The sequence below is a fragment of the Phlebotomus papatasi genome, chromosome 1, assembly GCF_024763615.1.
Source record: "Phlebotomus papatasi isolate M1 chromosome 1, Ppap_2.1, whole genome shotgun sequence".
Taxonomy (NCBI): domain Eukaryota; kingdom Metazoa; phylum Arthropoda; class Insecta; order Diptera; family Psychodidae; genus Phlebotomus; species Phlebotomus papatasi.
The window spans coordinates 34,997,162-35,018,168 of NC_077222.1; the positions used below are offsets into that span (position 1 = coordinate 34,997,162).

At 33.3% G+C, this 21,007-nt stretch overlaps 1 protein-coding gene across 1 annotated transcript in view; it reads left to right on the forward strand.

Moving 5' to 3' along the window:
- Positions 1-21,007, forward strand: part of LOC129798940 (all trans-polyprenyl-diphosphate synthase PDSS1) — a 76,604-nt gene that overhangs the window by 47,001 nt on the left and 8,596 nt on the right. The window contains exon 5 of the mRNA XM_055842453.1: positions 18,275-18,364. Within this exon, the coding sequence (XP_055698428.1) occupies positions 18,275-18,364 (90 nt within the window). The remainder of the gene's footprint in view (positions 1-18,274; positions 18,365-21,007) is intronic.

Here is a 21,007-nt window from a genome sequence, read left to right on the forward strand (position 1 = left end):
CACTTAAAGCATAGCTAAAATAACTTAGGAGTAATATAATTGAGTTTCGGATGACAATTAATTTTAGGCTGTGAACCTGTTTATAACCGATTGGAATCAGTTCAGTTTTATCGAAAATTCCAAGACCTAAAGCTTTTGAAACCTTTGGCCTTGAAAAACTATTATTAGGAATGATTCAATGGTATTTTCGAATAAGGACGAAGTGTTCGCCTGATGAAAACATGATCAAAAATAAAAAAATCACACGACGCGTTTTCATTTCAAAAACATGGTTTTGGAGGGGTAGGAGAAAGATGGGGAAAAATATTAACGTTCCCAGGGTTGACTTATAGAAGGATCCCCCTAAGGTCCCAAGCTTCTATCTCTTACCGTTTGGCCTCTAGAGTTGGCAATATCCGGCCGGATGAACGGACAAAATCGTGACAAACGGACGGATGGACAAACAGTGTGATATCATATCTCAGAAATTGTCTAAAACGCGAAGATAATGTTGAGAAAAGTGGTCTCCAGGAAGTGGAAAATGGAAATTTTAGTGAGTGAAAAAATCGAGAGATTATACTGCTTTCTTTGTGGAATTCGAACAGTAAAAAAAACTATTTCAAATGTGTGCCAATTCAGAGGCGGATATATAAGGATATATATATATTTTTACTTATTTTTAAAGTAAGTTGAGCTTGAACGTATTGTAATTTTGCTCTATAAAATTTGTGGAACTAAATTAAATTGTGGTATGGTCCCAGCTTCCTTTAGAAATATGCGAAAAAATATCGTACTTCCCTTTATCTCATAATGGCAGTTTTATTGGTTATTAAATCGATTTCAATTAACCTTTTTTTTAATAGGTGCACTTGATTAATTTTAATTGTAACGTTTACGACTTTGAGAGATCATTTCGATTGAATTATTTCTTGTAGTATTTACCAGTTTACAAGCGTTTTGATTCGTGAATCACGTGAAAATATGATAAAATTTGTTGAATCAATTAATTGAATCCTGTTTTCATTTTTCGGAATTTAAAGACATTTCCAATGAGTCCTAACTTGTCCCAAATTGTTGAAAAATATGGTCAGCAGAGCTTTGTAATCCATGATATTGAAAAATGATAATGCTAACAAAATCTCATGTCCTCCGATCGACTCCAAAAGTATAAAAAAATAAATTAAAAAGTATAAGGGATATTCATTTTCTTCTTTAAATCCTAGGCTTAAATTTTAATTTAAGTTGAATTTACGATTTTGATTTTGAACATATCCAGATTTTATAGAATAAGGTAAAAGGGACAGATAATCCTACACATACTGTGGCTTCAAACACTTCATATTCTTCTCATATTCTTTTAAAGAATCTGATCCATTTTTTTCACAAGAAATATATGTTTACCTGTTAAAATATATTGCCACTACCTCAGATTTATTAAAGGAATATGGAAAAAATATGAAGTGTTTGAAGAAAGAGTATGTGCGAAGCCTGAAAGATTTCCCCTATACTGAAACGAAGGGAAAACGGTAAAGTGGTCTTAAAACTGGAGGCTTAGCCCAGTTTCCGTAGGTCTCAAAATCCTGAATATCGTGCAATTTAATTGCTTTTTGAGAGCCTAATAGGTTATTTATCTTTAATAATACAATCCTAAGTTAAATTTTCCCAAAAAATCATGATTGATAAGAAATTAGAGTAGTTAAGACATTTGGCTAAGCCTTAGGTCTGAAGCCTTTATAAGCTTCCGAACAAGAAATAATGAGGCTATTTACACCGCCGCATTAGATTGAGATTAAACTGTCCTAAAATCAGATTTTGGGACAATGAAGTCTCAATCTAATACGGGGGTGTACTTGGCCTTAATGAAACAGTTTATATTGCCGTCTCAGATTGAGTCTAAATTGTCCCAAAACCCGATTTTGGGACAATTCAATTTCAATCCAATGCGGCGGTGTAAATGGTCTTAATGTCTAATATTGAAGGATTATTTTCTGGGATAAGATTTGCAGTATTAGAAGGTTGGAACGTTCGAATCATAGGTCACATTCCAGTGTTTTAGGAATTCAATTAAGAAATTTGTGATAATAGTGTTATTGCATAAACTGAAGAGAAAAAAAAACTGATAAAAATTGTTCGATTAAGATTCATTTGGAGATTCTCGTATGAAGAGTCATTAAAAATGCATTTAGTACCTGTAATGGGGCTCATATGGCTCATTGGTTACCAATTGACTCACCAACTCCAAGATCATTTTGATTTGAGCAAAATGATCAAGTTGTTCCCATTCCTATCTCTATATAACTAAAAGACCCATCGGCTCTTTGGCTGCTCGCGCTCAACTTGCATTTTGCTATATAGTGAATGAAGATTGTTGTTTTCGAAGTACTTTGCAATTTTCAAACAATTTTCCGAACCTTGCCACTTCTTTTTGCCAACACAACTAAGTTGCTTCTGGCCGGCATCAATTGTGGCGTAATTGCATTTTAAACCACATATAAGACAAGGAGTTCCAAGAGCGTAATGTCATATGCGGTCGTTGGGGAATATGATGAAATAACCAATATTTCTAATTATAGTCACATTGGCACCAATTTTGAGTTTTAGATGCATGTGTGTTGGGCTTTTTTTTCAACTTAGTCAAAAGCCATCGGCTTTGGAGTCTTTACCTCCTATTAAGAAGTTCAAATGATGGTGGAGAGCTTGAAAGAAGTAGAAGATAAAAAAAAACACCATCTTAGACAAGTTTTCTTGTTTTCTTGGCAATCGAACCAACCATACTGACTTCATGCAGGTAACAATCAACATAATGTCATGAATGCAACATTCGTTAGATTGGAAGGTTCAAATGTGATGAAATTTTTCAATTTAGTCATGAACTTGATAAAGGAATTTATAAAAGAAAGAGAAATAGGTGTGATTATGAAAGAATCACACCGAAAATGCAAGTGTTGTTGTCTTTCTCATTGGCATAAGACAATAGTGCAATAGGAGGTACTAAAGATAATCTCTATCAAAGATGCTTCTTTTGCAAAATTAAGAAATATAAAAGAAAAGAAATTTTTTTTAGATTTTGCGTGCATCCATGCCTAAAGTTATAACTTTCAGCATGAGATGAACTTAAATTCCAAAGAGGGTGGAATTGAAAATAATACAAGTATGATAAAAGAGTGAAGATAACAAAATTACTTCGTGGATTTAATTGTTACTTTTTTTTCATCACTTTCGTCTTTTTTTTAGCTTTAATATTCCTCAATGAATATATTTATTTCTTTTCCATTTCACGTGGTACCTCAATGCTCTCGAGAGCTCACAATATTTAGACCGTGAAGCATCGAGAGTGATCTTTCAATTGGAAAGAAACAGACTTACTTTTAACTTCACTGATTTTTACAATTGAAAGTAATATTATTTGTAATTGAATTGCACACGATTCTTGTGGTATAAGTTTTGTTTGTGAACTCATATATTTTCTGGGAATTTTTGCACAGAAAATTCAAGAGTTTTAGTGGGATTTTTGAAGTGAAAAATCCCACTGTTCTGTTGATACAGATCTTCAGTCATTTTAGTTCCCGGAGGAGTCAAGAGGTGTACTTTAGTCTGGGGAATTTGTGGTAGATTATTTGCGCAAGAATTCACATTAATTAGTGATTTCAAAAGAAATTGTTATGACAAATTTATTTTTTTCTCAGAAATTTTAGACATTTGCATACCGCAGACCTTGAACCCTCTGAACTCCTTTTGGGCGGCTTAATTTCGTAAAAGGTTTTATAATATATCTCTGGTGCACTCTCACCAAAAGAGGTGAATGAGTTCCGTGAGGGTAATACATTTCGATGAATTATGATAGAAATCTCTTATTCAGCTCAAGGAGATAGAAAGTGATAAAAGTTGCGTGTATTTTTTTTCAAGAAGATGAATGGTTTTATTCTCAGTATTTCTTGCTTCATCTCATTTGGTCCAAGTTTGATCTGATGCTGCTCTAGCCTGCAGTTTTTGGATGTCGAATGACTGCGGGAATGGGATTAGAAGAGGGAATCAATAAAATATCTTAAGACATACGCTTAGATTGTGAGTGTTTCAAGGTTTTTGTTCAAAAGGGTGACCATTTCACAATGTGCAAGAGGAGATTGATCTTAAGCTCATTAAACTCACATTTTTTATGGCTTTATCGTTTCAAATTATAAAATCCATTTTTTTTTCCTTTTGCTAAATTGCAGACCTAAATCTTAATCTTATTATTTACTGGTAACCTTGCAGTTTTATATTCTTAACATTATAAACTTCTATGCACTTATCTAATATATATTTCCTCTATAAAAATCATTATTTGTATCTTTTGTTATTCAGAATCTTATTATTTATAATGACTTATTTTGTGGAGATTAGTCATAGATATAAGAATCTTTGCATAAAATTCATTTGTTGTGAAAGAGTAATGAGGATAACAGCTTTAAACCTGTCAAGTAAACAAATTATTACATTAGGGGAAGACCGTGGTAGAATTTACTCTCAAATGAAAGTTTCCGTTCTGTATAATTCGTAAAAAAAAGTATTAGATTCAGGCTGATAAATATGATAAATATTTCAATGAATAGGGAGGTCTAAGTAAATTGTGGTTTGCTCAATGTTGTTTCTAAAGCGGTCTGTAGACTAGAGGTTTTGTCTAGTGCCTGAAGGTATCAAAACCCTAAAGAGCAACTAATTTTATTGTTTTTTTTTTTCAGAATTTAATAAATCATTTGTCTTTAATAATCAATTACTAAGTTGAATTTTTCAAAAAAATCCTGATTAATAAAAAGTTAGACCAGTTAAGCCATGTGGCTAAGTCTTATACGGTCTTCAGATTCAGACCTAATACGGGCTTCAGACCTAAGGCTTAGCCATATGGCTTAACTTCTCTAATATCATATCAGTCAAGATTTTTTGGAAAATTTTGGCATAGGATTGGTTTATTAAGGCCAAATGACCTATTACATTTTGAAAAATCAATAAAATCGGTTGCTGTATAAGGTTTTGAGACCCTTGGGAACTAGGCTAAACCTCTGGTCTGAAAACGGCCTAAGGCTTAGCCATATGGCTTAGCTGTTATAATTTCTTATCAGTCAAGATATTTTAAAAATTTAACTTAGGATTGTATTATTAAGGACAAATGACTCATTGGATTCTGAAAGAACAATGAAATTGGTTGCCACTTAAGATTCTCATTCTGAGACCTTCGGGAACAAGGCTGCTACAGTCTGAAGAGGTTTGAAGCCCGTATAAGGGAGATTGAAAAATCCTATAGTCAAATTCTACCTCTGGATAATTCTTCTCTGGTTTCCCCTAAAGATTAGATCAATGCAGAACGGATGTTGCTGTTTATGACCATATATTATTACGTCTCTTAAGATAAATAAAAAAATAAATGCCATAGAAATTATTAAAATAATTTTCCAGCAATGGAAAAGGTTAAACATGCTCTAAAGAGTGTATTTCTCAACCGAAGGGGTTAATAATTGTTGGGCTTTTTGGAAAAGTGTTGGAATTTCTGATAAGACTCAATCCGGTCTGATCGATTCCGAACCGGGAATGAACTGATTATGCACCGATAACTCATTTTTATCCGAAAATCAATTTTATTACTAAGCCATTTTGGGCGATTTTCTGAGTGATTTATGAATCGTTTTATATTGATTATGAATCAGTAAGTAAGTCTCTTGTTCGAGCGTTTCGCAAAGCATAGGATACTTTTCCCCCTGTTTTTATCTCTATCTTTATGAGAAATATATTTTAATTAAGTCAGTCAATGTTGATATTTCCTGTAAAGAAAATTTTTAAGAACAGGGGGTAATATTTCAAGGTTGTTTTTTATTTTACTATTTTCTTGTTTAAATCCATTAAAATTTACACGCTTAAGGAGGTTCATGAATGCTATCTAGGGGAGGCAGCCAAAATCCCGACCGAACGCCAAAATCCCGAAAGGGGCATAATCCCGAATGTTCAAAGTCCTGAAAGGGATGAAATTATATGGATTAAGAATTCGGGATTTTGGCTTTCGGGATTTTGGCGTTCGGGATTTTAGCTTTCGAGATTTTGACCAGGACCTCTATGGTACAAATTAGTATCCTTGTTTTTCGGAGAATGAATTTTGAAATTTTCGATTTGTTACTTTTTACCCCATTCTTTGCTATTTTACTATTCCATTCTAACAAAGATATATCACGGAAGAAATTCAATTTTTCTCATCCCTTATAAATAGAATTGCACCCCTCTGAGGATAAAAATTTTTATTGAAAGTTGAAGGCTCTTTAACATACCAAGACCTGAGCCCGATTAATATAATAATAAGGAGCTGAGATATTGAGAAAAGAAAAATGTAAAACAATGTTCTCAAAGTGTCAAAAATGAGTGTATATATTATTTGTGATTATGAGCACCAAATACAAATTTTGAGTATAAATCTTTATAAATTGCGAGAAGCACTTTGCTAATTTTAGTTTAACGCAACACTTTTGACTAACTTAATAGATGAAATCGTTAAGTATTTTAAAGTAAAACAATTTCGTTGGCATTAACAATTAATCCTACCTGTGGCCATCGCCGTCTTAACGTTGATGCCAACTTCTTAGATAAAAACAAGTTGTATGATTTTAGGTTTACACTTTTAAATATTTTTTATTTGAGAGTTTATCTATGACAGGGGCCCATCAAGCCTAATATAAAGTGAAGATATTTTTCACTTTTCCTGTATTATTTTGTTGTATTATTTCGGCGAGCATTATGAAATATGTATTTTTAGATATCTTTTAATGCACGATTTCGAAATATATCAGACTTATAAGACAATTCTCTTTAGGAAAAAACTTGCCAATAGTCTTTAGTGCTTCTATGCGAAAACGTATGGTAAAATGAAATGTTGAGAGGCCCCTGGTCTATGAGTACTTCAATGGTACAGAATCGGGTCTAGCTATTATAGCTCTTTGGTCACTGTGTAACAAAGTAATAATATCAATGTAAATGAGTATGATCATAAAAATATAAATCAAAGAAAGGGAAACATGTTGAGCGGTAATTACTGATGTTGCAGAGTTGATTACTTGTTATTAACTTATTATCGAAGAAAAATTTCCACAAACACTATTAGTCGATATCTAGAACTGTTTAGTTTTAAATCTTAAGAGTGATATTATACTATTATTCAAAATTCCGGAATATATTTCTAAAAGTAATGATTTCAATAAGTTAATTTAATAGAATTTGATTAATTTAGTGACAAAAAGCTGGACTTGGCCCAAAAAAATTTGTGGAAATGGATTTTAGTAGCTTAAACATGTTTTTTTATAAATCAAAAAATTAATGTAAATCGTCACTACAAAATTTCTGTACATAATCTCAACTTATTTTGAATATTATAAACAGAAGAAAGAAAGCATTTCGGTGGGGGTCGTTATGTTTGTAAAACATATTGCAACATTGAGGAGTTGTAGAACTTCCCACGAATGTCACTTTAATTTTTGTTTTAACTGAAATATTGGATCAATGCTAATGTAAAGTAAATAAGTGACAAATAACAAATTTTCCATGAAATGCCTCAATTCATTGATGGCATTGTGCATAAGTAATGCATTTTCCAGCATCTACAATTGCAGCATTGTATAAATTGGTGATGCCTATGAGCGTCAAACTATCCAAAAGAGATGTTATGACGAAGAAGACACTCAATTGACACACCAGTGTACGAAAAAAAAAACTCAACATATTTCATCATCCCCCATATACAAGAGCACACGAACATTTTGTAATGTTGATTAGTGTCTTACTGTGAATTTGTCTCTTCTATGCTTGAAAAAAAAAAGAGCTGCAACTTTATGAAGACTTTAGAAAAAAAAATATGGCAATTGCGACAATTTCGGCGAAACCTTGTTTTAAAGGAAGAGTTAATAGAGTGAATATCTATAAAAATAAAATTATTTGAATGCAATTTTGCTTAGAAAAATAAGCTTTCAAATTTTCAATTTTATTTTATTTTATTGTTGTTTGGTCACTGAAACGAGGATTATGGGATTTTGAGGGAAGATATATCAATGTTTAATTACAAAATTTTGTCTATTCCACCCGATAAATTTCGTCTTTTTCAGAAAAAAGATATCTTTTTGGAAGTTTTTTATGTCGTAATTTTTTTTCGTCAGCTAAAAAGTTGTCGATTACGTGGTTTGTTCATCGATCTCCAGAGTTTTTCTTGCATAAGTGGCACACACAGCATAAAATTTTAGTCTTGTCGGATTTTTATATTAAATACGATGGACAAGAAAAGTCTCTAGAGGAAAGTGAGAGTGAGATAGAGGATTGATAGGCCTGTGTGGATGAAAGAGGTCCATGGCAGGCCCTTCGATTTGACCTGAAAGTTGATCATTGAATACAATCGATATGTTATATGTAAGAAAGACAACCGTAAAATTTGTATTGCAATACAATAATTGTTTTTTTATTGTTATTTTTTTTTGCTTTGGGAGTAGCATAAGAAGTTAAAGTGACATTGGGCGAGAAAGATGATGAAAAGACGCATTTGAAATACTAAAAAAAAAACTTTCTTGGGAGATGACTTGAAAATGAACTTAGAGAGAGAGGGCCTCTGAGAAATATTTGACGCAACATTGGTATTTCTTCTTTAACTCTTGCTCACCACGTTGCCTTATCAATTCACTCCACGTGTGTGTGACATGTGTGATTCCTATTGGGAAGCTTTTAATTTTCTTAATGTCCACAATTTGTATTCATAGAGATTTCCGCCAGATCTCTCACTTTTTTCAGTTTCTTCTTGTTAACATTTATTCATTTGCTCCGCCGTTTAAGAAATTTGAATACAACGGTTTTATAGAGGCAGATACCATAGGGCTAGATTACTAATGGGATGTAGGGGATGTAATGATGAATCATGGATGGATAGCAATCTTCGTATTGAATTTATAAATATATAAAAGTCGATTAATAGATATTGTACTTGCTCTGACTAAATAGTGTAAACTCTTGGAGTATTGACTATATGAGTTAACCAAGATCATAGGGGGAAGTGGAGCACCTTTAAAGTGGGGTACTTTTAAAATAGGGCTTAATGTAAAACACATTAAGATTTGAATGAAAGGGTAAGAATAATATCATCAACATTATAAAGAAAATTTCCTCAAAATTTGGAAAAGTAGTCTGGAAGTTGTAAAAATAAATTTGCGTATAACCAATATTACTTTAGACTAGGTTTTCCTAAATCTCTATCTGTGGTCATACTTATCTTCCTATGCAAATTATCTGTGCCTATGTTCGATTGCATAGTAATACAGTCAGCGAAGGGAGTTTCTATCGGTTTTGTCCGGGAGGTTCAAATAGACCCTAAGACGGATGTGGCCGTTTGCGATCAAGAGAAAACTGATAATAAATCTAGTTAGTCAATCAATAAAAACGTTTCAGATTGGTTTGAAAGCAAACTTTCAAAGAAAATTAAATATGTCAATTATTCGACTTTGTATTTGACTTACAAGGAGTTCCTGCAAAGCTCTATGTTGATATCTTTTACCGTTTAGATTTTAGATCTGGTAACGGACGGTCAGACAAACATCGTCTACAAAATCAAGGCAAAGAAAATGCCACATTATATATTTACAAAATTGTTTGTAAATTTGTTAGGAATATTTATTTATACATTGAGAGAAATCCGAAAATGTTAAAATAACATTCCGGAAATGTTTATTTTACCCTGCAGTATTGATCCGAAATCGGTGTAATCATTATGCTTTTAAGGTGTGTTAGGGGTTAAAGTTACCCTTTTCCATGTTAATTTTACCGTTGAAAAGGCGTAAAATTAACATTAAAAAATGTTGATATATTTTTACACCTAAAAAGTGTTAAAGTTATGAGGAAAAAAAATTAATCGAACCCCAGTTTTTTCTCAGTGTATGAAAAAAGGGACAGATAATCCTAACCGGCTTATGTAGGTGAGATTCTTAACGTTAGCTAACTCGGAGTGCATGCAAATTCGATTTGATGCTGAAGTAGGGAGACGCCATTCAGTTATCTTGAATCAAATTCGTGAAATTATACAAGTTTAGTATTTGAACCAAAATGTCAAGGTTTTGGATGAACTGACAGAAAAGTGTTATATGGGTGAAATGTAGACCAGAATGTTCTCTATAATTTTGCCGTAGAACTTGAACTCATCGATTACTCAGAAGTCAAGATAAGCGAGGTTTTTTGTTTCTTAACTCGTTTTTTCATCCAGAGTGCCCCAAGTGTTCATTTATTGAACTTCAACTAAATCAAAGAATTGTTGTATTTTGCGGGACTTTCCATTTAAACCCATATTTTAAGTGTCTCGGTGGAGTAGAGGCAGTCAAATTGGCATCTGAGTGATTTCAAAGCGTTATTATTGGAAAAATCAATTTTTTCACACTTAAACAGAAAAATCGGAGTGATAGCGTAGTCTTAGTGGAAAATGATGTATGGACGAAATGTAGAGACAAATGTCCTCTATAATTATGTCGAAGTAATCATCAAAATCGGTTCAGCGACAGTCGAGATAATTGAGGTTATGTGATATTGAAATTGGTTTTTCGACTGTGGCGCCCCTGGTGTTGGTCCCACGAAGTTCAAATATTCTAGAAAGTTGTAGCATTTGGTGAGATCTTTCGTTTAAGCCCTCACTCATCAAAATCGGTCACATAGAACCGGAGATATGATTTTTTGAATTTCGTGAACTTTGACCCCTCATATCTCCGGTTCTATTGAAACCACAGCACACATACGCACCATTTTGGAAACGTCCTAGACTGGACTACAACATACTAAAATTTCATTAACTTGCACAATGCCGTTTTTGAGAAAAGTGACTTTGAATTTCGATGAATTTTGACGCTATCACAGCGCCACCTGTGGTGACTTTTTGAACTTCCATCTGAAAGTGCTCATCGAGACGAAACCAAAAAGGTAAAATTTAGGCCGCTATGTTAATTAGAACCGGAGATAGAGGCCGGTCAAGGTTCGAACTTTGACCCCTTATAGCTCGGGTCAGGGGTTTTAGATCGACTTAAGGTTTTTTTTGTTTGATAGGTATAATCAACGGTTACAACATACTAAATTTTCAACCCGATGCACAATGGAATTTTAGAGTTATTTAACTTTTAAGATTTAAAAATTTTCTTTTTAAAAAAAGCGCCCCTAGCGGTGGTTTTATGAACTTGCGATGTTAGAAGGGGAAGTGGCATTTCACGAGAGCTTTCCAAAAAGCCCTCACTTTTTAAATTCTGACAATTAGAACCGGAGTTATGGCCATTTTAAGAAATTTTTTTTGGACCCTTATAGCTCGGGTCAGGGGGGTCGGGGGACCTTAAGTTTGGTATTGATGGAAAGCTCTAAGGCCCAGCTATAACATACTAAAATTTGAGTCCGCTGAATGCCATAGGGGTGGAGCTATTGAGAAAACAAAAAAAGGGGGGTCTTCAAAATGGCGGAAGGAGGGGTGGGGGGTGGGGGGTCTATGCACCAAGTTGCAATTTTCATGCGATATATAACCTTTGCCGAAAACCGCAAGTCGATATCTTTTTTAGTTTAGGAGCTATTAAGCTCCAAAGAGCGGCCGGCCGGCCGGCCGGCCGGCCGGCCAGCCGGCCGGCCGGGAACGTAAAATAGCCACATATATATTCGTGATCAGGAAGTGCTGAAACACATTTTGGCCAAGTTTGAGGTCGATCGGACGACATGAAATTTTGTTAGGATTATAGTAGGTGAGATTGTTAAGAATCTCACCTAATAACTTAAAAGGGACAGATAATCCTAACCGGCTTATGTAGGTGAGATTCTTAACGTGAGCTAACTCGGAGTGCATGCAAATTCGATTTGATGCTGAAGTAGGGAGACGCCATTCAGTTATCTTGAATCAAATTCGTGAAATTGTACAAATTTTGCATTTAAACCAAAATATCAAGGATTTGGATGAACTGACAGAAAAGTGTTATATGGGTGAAATGTAGACCAGAATGTTCTCTATAATTTTGCCGTAGAACTTGAACTCATCGATTACTCAGAAGCCAAGATAAGCGAGGTTTTTTGTTTCTTAACTCGTTTTTTCATCCAGAGTGCCCCAAGTAGTCATTTGTTGAACTTCAACTAAATCAAAGAATTGTTGTATTTTGCGGGACTTTCCATTTAAAACCCTATTTTAAGTGTCTTTGTGGAGTAGAGGCAGTCAAATTGGCATCTGAGTGATTTCAAAGCGTTATTATTGGAAAAATCAATTTTTTCACACTTAAACGGCAAAATCGGAGTGATAGCGTAGTCTGAGCGGAAAATGATGTATGGACGAAATATAGAGACAAATGTGCTCTACAATTATGTTGAAGTAATCATCAAAATCGGTTCAGCGACAGTCGAGATAATTGAGGTTATGTGATATTGAAATTGGTTTTTCGACTGTGGCGCCCCTGGTGTTGGTCCCACGAAGTTCAAATATTCTAGAAAGTTGTAGCATTTGGTGAGATCTTTCGTTTAAGTCCTCATTCATCAAAATCGGTCACATAGAACCGGAGATATGATTTTTTGAATTTCGTGAACTTTGACCCCTCATATCTCCGGTTCTATTGAAACCACAGCGCGCATACGCACCATTTTGGAAACGTCCTAGACTGGACTACAACATACTAAAATTTCATTAACTTGCACAATGCCGTTTTTGAGAAAAGTGACTTTGAATTTCGATGAATTTTGACGCTATCACAGCGCCACCTGTGGTGACTTTTTGAACTTCCATCTGAAAGTGCTCATCGAGACGAAACCAAAAAGGTAAAATTTAGGTCGCTATGTTAATTAGAACCGGAGATAGAGGCCGGTCAATGTTCGAACTTTGACCCCTTATAGCTCGGGTCAGGGGTTATGGATCGACTTAAGGTTTTTTTTGTTTGATAGGTATAATCAACGGCTACAACATACTAAATTTTCAGCCCGATGCACAATGGAATTTTTGAGTTATTTAACTTTTAAGATTTAAAAATTTTCTTTTTAAAAAAAGCGCCCCTAGCGGTGGTTTTATGAACTTGCGATGTTAGAAGGGGAAGTGGCATTTCACGAGAGCTTTCCAAAAAGCCCTCACTTTTTAAATTCTGACAATTACAACCGGAGTTATGGCCATTTTAAGAAATTTTTTTTGGACCCTTATAGCTCGGGTCAGGGGGGTCGGGGGACCTTAAGTTTGGCATTGATGGAAAGCTCTAAGGCCCAGCTATAACATCCTAAAATTTGAGTCCGCTGAATGCCATAGGGGCGGAGCTATTGAGAAAACAAAAAAAGGTGGGTCTTCAAAATGGCGGAAGGAGGGGTGGGGGGTGGGGGGTCTATGCACCAAGTTGCAATTTTCACACGATATATAACCTTTGCCGAAAACCGCAAGTCGATATCTTTTTTAGTTTAGGAGCTATTAAGCTCCAAAGAGCGGCCGGCCGGCCGGCCGGCCGGCCGGCCGGGAACGTAAATTAGCCACATATATATTCGTGATCAGGAAGTGCTGAAACACATTTTGGCCAAGTTTGAGGTCGATCGGACGACATGAAATTTTGTTAGGATTATAGTAGGTGAGATTGTTAAGAATCTCACCTAATATCGGACATAGAATTTTTAAACACTGAATTTTTTTTTAACTGCTGCCTATTTGCCTCTTTTGAGTGATAGGTTGTCAATAATAATAAAAAAAAAGTTTTTACCATTGCTTATCTGAAGCTGCCCCGCTGTCTATTAATTTGTAAACTCCGTTAAATTTTCTTTTAGTGTTTGGTCTTTATTGGTTTTAGCTGATTAAGCTGTTATTCGTGTGAACAAATTGCGATCTTCGTAACAATCACGGTCCGAAAAACCTTGCTTGTCCCTATTGTACTTGAAGTTTTCAATCTGCAAATTTTTCGTGGAACCCTGTCCAATTTTCTTGAGCTGCCTCTTGATGATTTCTGCTGTTGATGTGTATACGTTTTCACGGAGTTGTGTTCATTTCCACCACAATTTCAAAATGATCAGAAGCCAAAGCAATTCGTATCTTGGCATTTAACTTATGGACCACTTTCCCCACTTTCTATTCTTCGATACGATTAAATTCTTTTCAGGTTTTTCTTCTCCTGGTCTAAAATTAACAATTCAAGGCCCCAAAGAGATTCATTTAACCTGCGCGATATACTTCCACCGGAGGAGGTGCAAATGATGTGTGATGTCTGCAAATGAGCCACTTGTATTTGCAATTGAGCACACCTGAATTTATTGTGTCTTGCCAATCAAAACCTATTTGGCAGATGAAGAAATCTCCGCAAGTGCCATCTCACTTTTTTTTGCCATTTCGCTCTTTACGCATTTGAAGGAGCTCAATAGAGAGATGAACACAAAAAGTCCATCGAACTACTCATGGTCAATCATCCAACCGCATTTTTCCATTCATAAAATGCTTCTCAAAAATTTTTCACTTTTATCCAAGCTTCAATCGACCTGATGGCGCGTGATTGTTGGAAGATCTTTTTTTTTCTCTTACCTTACTTCATTCATTGATTCTCTCACTCGTTTTTCCCCAATTTAGCACTTACTTTCTGTTTCTCCATGTGCTGGAGTCTCGCTGATGAAGATAGAGATCACGAGAGAGAAAGATATTTCAATGTTAAAGACTTGTAAATTATTAATTTTCACTAACGGTTCTTCAACGCTTGAGCTGGTAATTGAAGAGAATTTTTCATGTACAAAAAAGTTTAACAATTACCAAAAACACTTTCCTCAGGACCGCGTTTTTTGATTTTTTTTATTTTGGAAAAGATAAATTGCAAGAGAAACGATTAGTAAGGAGATTCAAGTTGAAGTTCAAACTCTCATTATCTCGGTCAAGAGTTATTGACTTTGAACAACAAAAAGGAATAGCTTTTTAGAAATATTGAGAAAACTTTAGGATATAAAAACTTTAACAGACATTCATAGGGGCTTAAAAACTATGAACTTTTTGAGCATAAACTTTCAACTCTTTAAAATATAAGAAATTCTTATTTATTACCATAGAGGCTCTTTGAAGTTACTGTTACGGAATATATTCACAATTATATTTAAATTTAAGTTGATTGAATTTTAGGTCGAGTTAGAGTTATTCTTTATAATTTCTATTTAAAAAAATAGTTTATCTTGAACTTAATGACCTTTTAGAACAGGGATATTTCTGCAGATTCTAATTAGTGGTGTTTAAATTAGTCTTAGCAAAAAAAGTAAAATTTAATTTAATTTTTTTTTAATTGACAACAGGTTCTGTTACCATTATCGGATCAAAATAAGCTTATCTTAAATTGAAGAAAATGTTTATAAATAGATTTCTGATTTTAAAGCGGTCTTCATTTTCATACTAGAGGTTTAGCCGAGTTTTCTAAGGTCTCAAAATCGTAAACCAATTTTATTGCTTTTCCAAAATCTTATAGGTGGGGTAGGGCACCTTTGAATTGTGGCAGCTTTGAGATTTTGCATTTTTGTCCTATTTTTAAAAGGAATTGAGGACCGTAATATAATTTAGCTTTACAATTGGTTTGTCAAGGTAAATTACATTATGATAAGGTCCAGTTTCATTTAAAGATAGAAGAAAAATCTCAAGTTTAAAGCTCCCCCAATTAAAGGGTGTCCCACTTCCTCCTAGGTTATTTGTCATTAATCATTCAATCCTAAGTTTTTCCAAAAAGTCGTGATTGATAAGGAATTACAGTACTTAAGCAATATGGTTAAGTATTCGATCTGAAGCCCGTATATATCTTGATAAGGATTCTAATTTCGGTTTCAGATAGGAGGTTTAATTCAGTTCTCAAATATCTTGAAATTCTAAATAATAAACAGTTTTAGTGGTTTTGTTTTAGCTGAGTTTTTAATCTAATTAGATTTATTCATTAGATTTGTTCTTAAAGGGGTCAAAAAGACTGGAAAACACCAGACTTTCTCTAATTTTTTTTCGGCATAAAAAATTTAATTTTAATTTAAGTTCTTAAGCATACAAAAGTGCAATATTTAAATTATATTTTCTGAATGTTTCATTTGAAAATCTTTAAAATTGAGCCATTGGAGCCTGATTTTCGGAGACATATTTTGAAAAAAACATACTTTTCCGTGGGCAAGACTTCTCAGAGTGTATTAATCAGAAAGCAAAGAATATTTCCTGTGAGCTGATGAGTTAAACTCGTACTTGAACTTTAAAATTTTAAAATGAAAATTTCAGAAAATATATTTCAAATGTCATACTTTTATATGCTTAAGAACTCGAATTAAATTTTAATTTATTATGCTGAAAAAAGATATCAGGAAAATATGCTGTTTTTAATTCCCGATTTATAAGAAATTTGAGATAAGGGAAGAGCACCAGCGATCGGCAGTGTTCCTCGGATCGTCAGGTTAATATTGTAATGTAGCTTCAAATAAAATGAATATTTAAAAATTATTAGCTACTTTTTACCATTTAATGTTCACAAGAATGTAGTGCATTAGCTCAGATTTAATTTACAAAACCAGTTTTTCGTGAGACAGCTGATTAAGTTCATGACGGTCCGAGGTACAGAGTACATATTTGCAATTAGACCTATTCTTTTTATTAATTTATTGTAAAAATTTAAAATGCAAATGCACAGATATAGTTAAATGGATCACTAATAAACCGATTAGCACACAAAAATACCAAACAGTGTTTTTGAAGCTTATATTTTCAACTAAATATCGAGCATGTCTCTTAACATTCCGATCCGTAGTACTCGTCCCTTATTAAGTCTGAAAGGCCTAATAAAGGCTCCGAAGTCCAGATAATATGCAAACGGCTTTGCAAACGGTCACTAAATTTTTAAGGCTCATTGTGGCCAAATAAGGAGTAATGGTGGTTTTCCGATGAAAATTGAAAAGGGAAAATCTTTCTCCTGATGATTGGTCTAAAGTTGCTTCTGCATTATCAAATTTCTTTTTGTTGTTTCCTGTCTTGACTTTTATCCCCAGTCCATGTAGTATTCCAAAATCACCAAACAGTCATGAACGGAACTACCACAGAGAAAAGTCTATTATGCAGAAGCACTTGAGAATAGTAAAGTTCTAAAAAGAAATATTGTTTTTTTTTCAGTGCAATAGCACCATAATATAGAAATCATTTGATATAAGTTTGTGTGTAATTGCTTTACATCCAAAACTAATTGAGTGTAAGATATTGATAGGATTTAATCTTTATTGATAAATTATTGCGTATTTCGAATGCAGAGTTTATGCAAAATGATAAATGCTAAACGATGCATAATTTAGAAAAGAATTATTATTGCCAAGAAATTTTTGAATTATTGAATTAATTTAATTAGATTATTGAATTAATTTAAATAATTTAAATTGTAAACGATTCTTCTTAATTTTTATAATTAAATATTTTTTCTATTTGATTTACAATTTAGATTAATTGATAAAAGAATAGGGGAAGGTGGTCAACTTTCAAGGGCATCAGCTTGCAAATATTGCATTTTTTGCATTCTTCAGAAAAAAATCTTGAAAATCCAATATCAACAAATTAACAAATTAGAACGTCACTAGAACAGAATTTTTGCTAGAAGAGGAAACTTTTAATATTCGAAAGCTGAAGTGTTTGAAATCTGACGACCTACCCCTAAAGACCTCTTTAAATTTCTGTTGTGGGTGCATAAGCTCCTGCAGTGGAAATGATTGATAAGGAAATTCTAATCGAACAAACCCTACCAATTTTGATTTTTGCTTGAAGGCTCAAATACCCATATCAGTGCCTTATCAGTTATTCTCATTCGGTTAGAATGCAAAGAAAAAAGATCTATAAAAAAAACCAAACATTTTAGAATGTAAAAGTTTCCTCAGATTTCCGCCAGGGGCGTTGAAGATGCATTATGATTAAGTCACGAATTAACCCAGAATGCCTCTTTACGACCAGTTTTTGTGGTATCGAATTAATTTTTTTTATTGAGACTAAAAGACTTGTGAGATATGAAGTTTTTCGAGAGCATTGGATTACATTTCATCACATCTGTTGCAACAATTTTGCAGAAAGTCTAAAGAACTAAAAGAAATAATATTCGAAAGTGAGAGGAAATATTATCTTGTCAACATAAAATTAACTGAAATTCAGACAGTATCCCTGAGATTTAAATTTTTGCTTTACTTTTGAAGATCTATTAGTTTTTATTGTTATTACTTTTATTGGGAGTAAGAATTTTATCGTGTTGTGAGCTGTAAAATGTGTATGTAACAATTTGCTCATTCTAATTGAGTGTTTTTTTTTTGGAACTTGCTTTTTCAGGTGACGATGGCTGGCGACTATATTTTGGCCATAGCTTCCATTGCAATTGCCCGACTAAAGCATGATGACGTTACAATATGCCTCAGTAAGGTAAATATCTTCAATAAGAGGAAGTTTTGTTGAAAGCTCGTATTTAATTTTAGTAATTTTTCCGCAAAGTATGTCCAATTATTATCAAATTGGTGCAAAAACAAAAGTATCAAAAAATGCAATTTTTTGTACCCAAGAATGATTTTTTCGCTGAATACTTTCTTCACTTTTCCTTTTTTCTCTTTTCCCATTTCTTCTTATTTCATTTAATGCCATTTAAATTGCAAATTTTTCGACGATGAGACCGACAACTTTATACATTCTTTCGTGGTTTTTTTTTAAAGCTGTGCAAGTCTGATACTAAAAAATGTGCCGTTGCCAAGAAAAAAAAAAGGCCGACGATGATGATGGCTGTATTTGTTGGCTTTTACTTTCAACTTCACTCTCATCTGATGAAATTTCAATATCCGCTTTAGCTCACCGTGTCAACCTCCTTCTCTTTGGGTGCGAATCTCTGTCTCTGGGTCTTTTTGGGGGTCTTTTTCGTCCGTCTGACCAAGAGGGATTTCTCACATGTGCCGAGATTTTATCTTCTCTCCTGGTACCAAGAGATAACATTGACTTTTAAATTAGCCAACAGTCTGGGGCGTGTTACCTTGTGCAAACAATCAATCGTTTATTCTTCTTCAAATAAGTTAATCTCTATAAGCTTTTCCATATATCTTTACCAATATTTTATTTTCATGAAATATATATATTTTTTATATTTTTTCCTGGGCAACCCATTGCGAGAATCTTCTCATTCATAATAATGGAGGGAGATTTAACTTGTGAAATATGGAGTTAATAAAATATTTCTTGCACACACATACAATCAGCCAAGATTTTACAAATAATGAAACATAATTTATTCCAATGTCCTCGATTTCAGCAAATTCCTCAACTTGTGCGAGCTTTTATTTAATTTGACACATTCTCTCTCTCATTCCTCAGTACCTCAAAAGATAGCACAATGTATGAATGAAGAGAGTATTTTTTCACAGAAGGAAATGTCCATATTCATTTTGGGCAGACACTCATGAGAATTTTTCTTGTGGATTTTGGTGAAATGATTTGAAATTTTGATTCAGACGATTGTTGTATCATTTTAATTGTGACATCAGACTAACTAAAACTTTAAAAATTAATTCACAATTTCCTCATTTTTTTTATACAATTAAATGGATTTCGCGTGTCTGAAATGGATGTCAATCAAATAAAGATGCAAACAATTGCATAAGTTTTGGACTAAAAAACACAGGTGAGGTTTTTCCTCCACTGAAGATCATAACATATTTCTTATATGGAAGCCGCAATATTGCAAAATTGCCGCAATGCAAATACAAAAAAAAAACGAAATTAGTTGAAAAGATAGCGTTTGAGCAAGAGAGTCCTGAAGTAATAAAGTATAAGGAGAATTCGTCCTATTTCAGAGGATATTACTAACATTATAACTTTTTAGGCACGGTAAAAGAACACTAGGAACAAGGATGAAAAGGATTTTTTTCAAAAGTATTGAATTTATGTATTTTTTGGATATCTGGTCCTTTCAAAGAATCACAAAATTTTGTCATTCTCATAAATTTAAAGAATAAAGTAACCAAAAAATATTGTTATCGTTTGTATCGTGATAATGGAAAAGAAACAGCAGAAACGCTTGATACTTTTGAAAGAAAATATCCTTATCACTTGAAAAAATATTTTTCAATAAATAACTTTAACTTTAGAAAGCTCAATAGAAAATAATGTTTGACCCTTTCGGGTCTCTTAGGGCTCCGAACTCTGGATATCTAAGAAAAAAAAAAACATTTTTGAGCCATTTATAATTTAAAAGAAATGTTTACACTGGTAAAAATTAAAGGATCAAATTGATCCTTTTGCAAAGGATGGATCAAATTCACATGTTGTATTATGAAAAATGTGCATTCAGAGTTCGTAATTTGATCCATCCTTTGCAAAAGGATCAAATTTGGATCAATTTGATCCTTTTCTTTTTACCAGTGTAGGAAGAATTCAAAGAAAACCATATACATCGAAGATAATTTTAGCAATCGTTTAGTTAAACCTTGTAACAATTGAAAACGTTTTTTTCCGAACAAGCAATTTTTTTCGGTCTTACGAAGTCTGTTTTAATTTATTAAATCTTCCAATGCGTTGAGTCTATACTTTTCATTAAGTTTTTTAAACCAAGTTAAGCCCAAACTTAGATATAACTTTTTTGTGATTCTTTCGGAACCAGGCAAAATGTTCAAAGACTAATTACTAAGTTCCTTTGGGTCGGAAAAATACTTTCTCGCCAAAAATTTCTATTTCAAATTTCGCCATAAATTAGTTTTAAAATTTAACGAATTTTGTTGTGTGTAGTTATTCGTTAATTTTCTATCAATTTAATCCGGTTCATAAATGATCTGAAATAATTTTATATAATTTCGGAACAAAAAAATATGTTATGATTTTTTCTGTTTGGCCATTCCATTACGAGAGCTATAGAAGGCAAATGGTTAGAGATAGAGATTGCAAGTCTCCAAGGGATCATTGTTATAAGTCGAACTTCGCATCATTAATGTGATCGTGGTTCCCCACCCTATTTTTTTTTTTTTTAAATAACGTTTTGAAAGTTGTCTGGGCTGGTTTTTCGTTCATCTCCGATATTAATCTTGAATC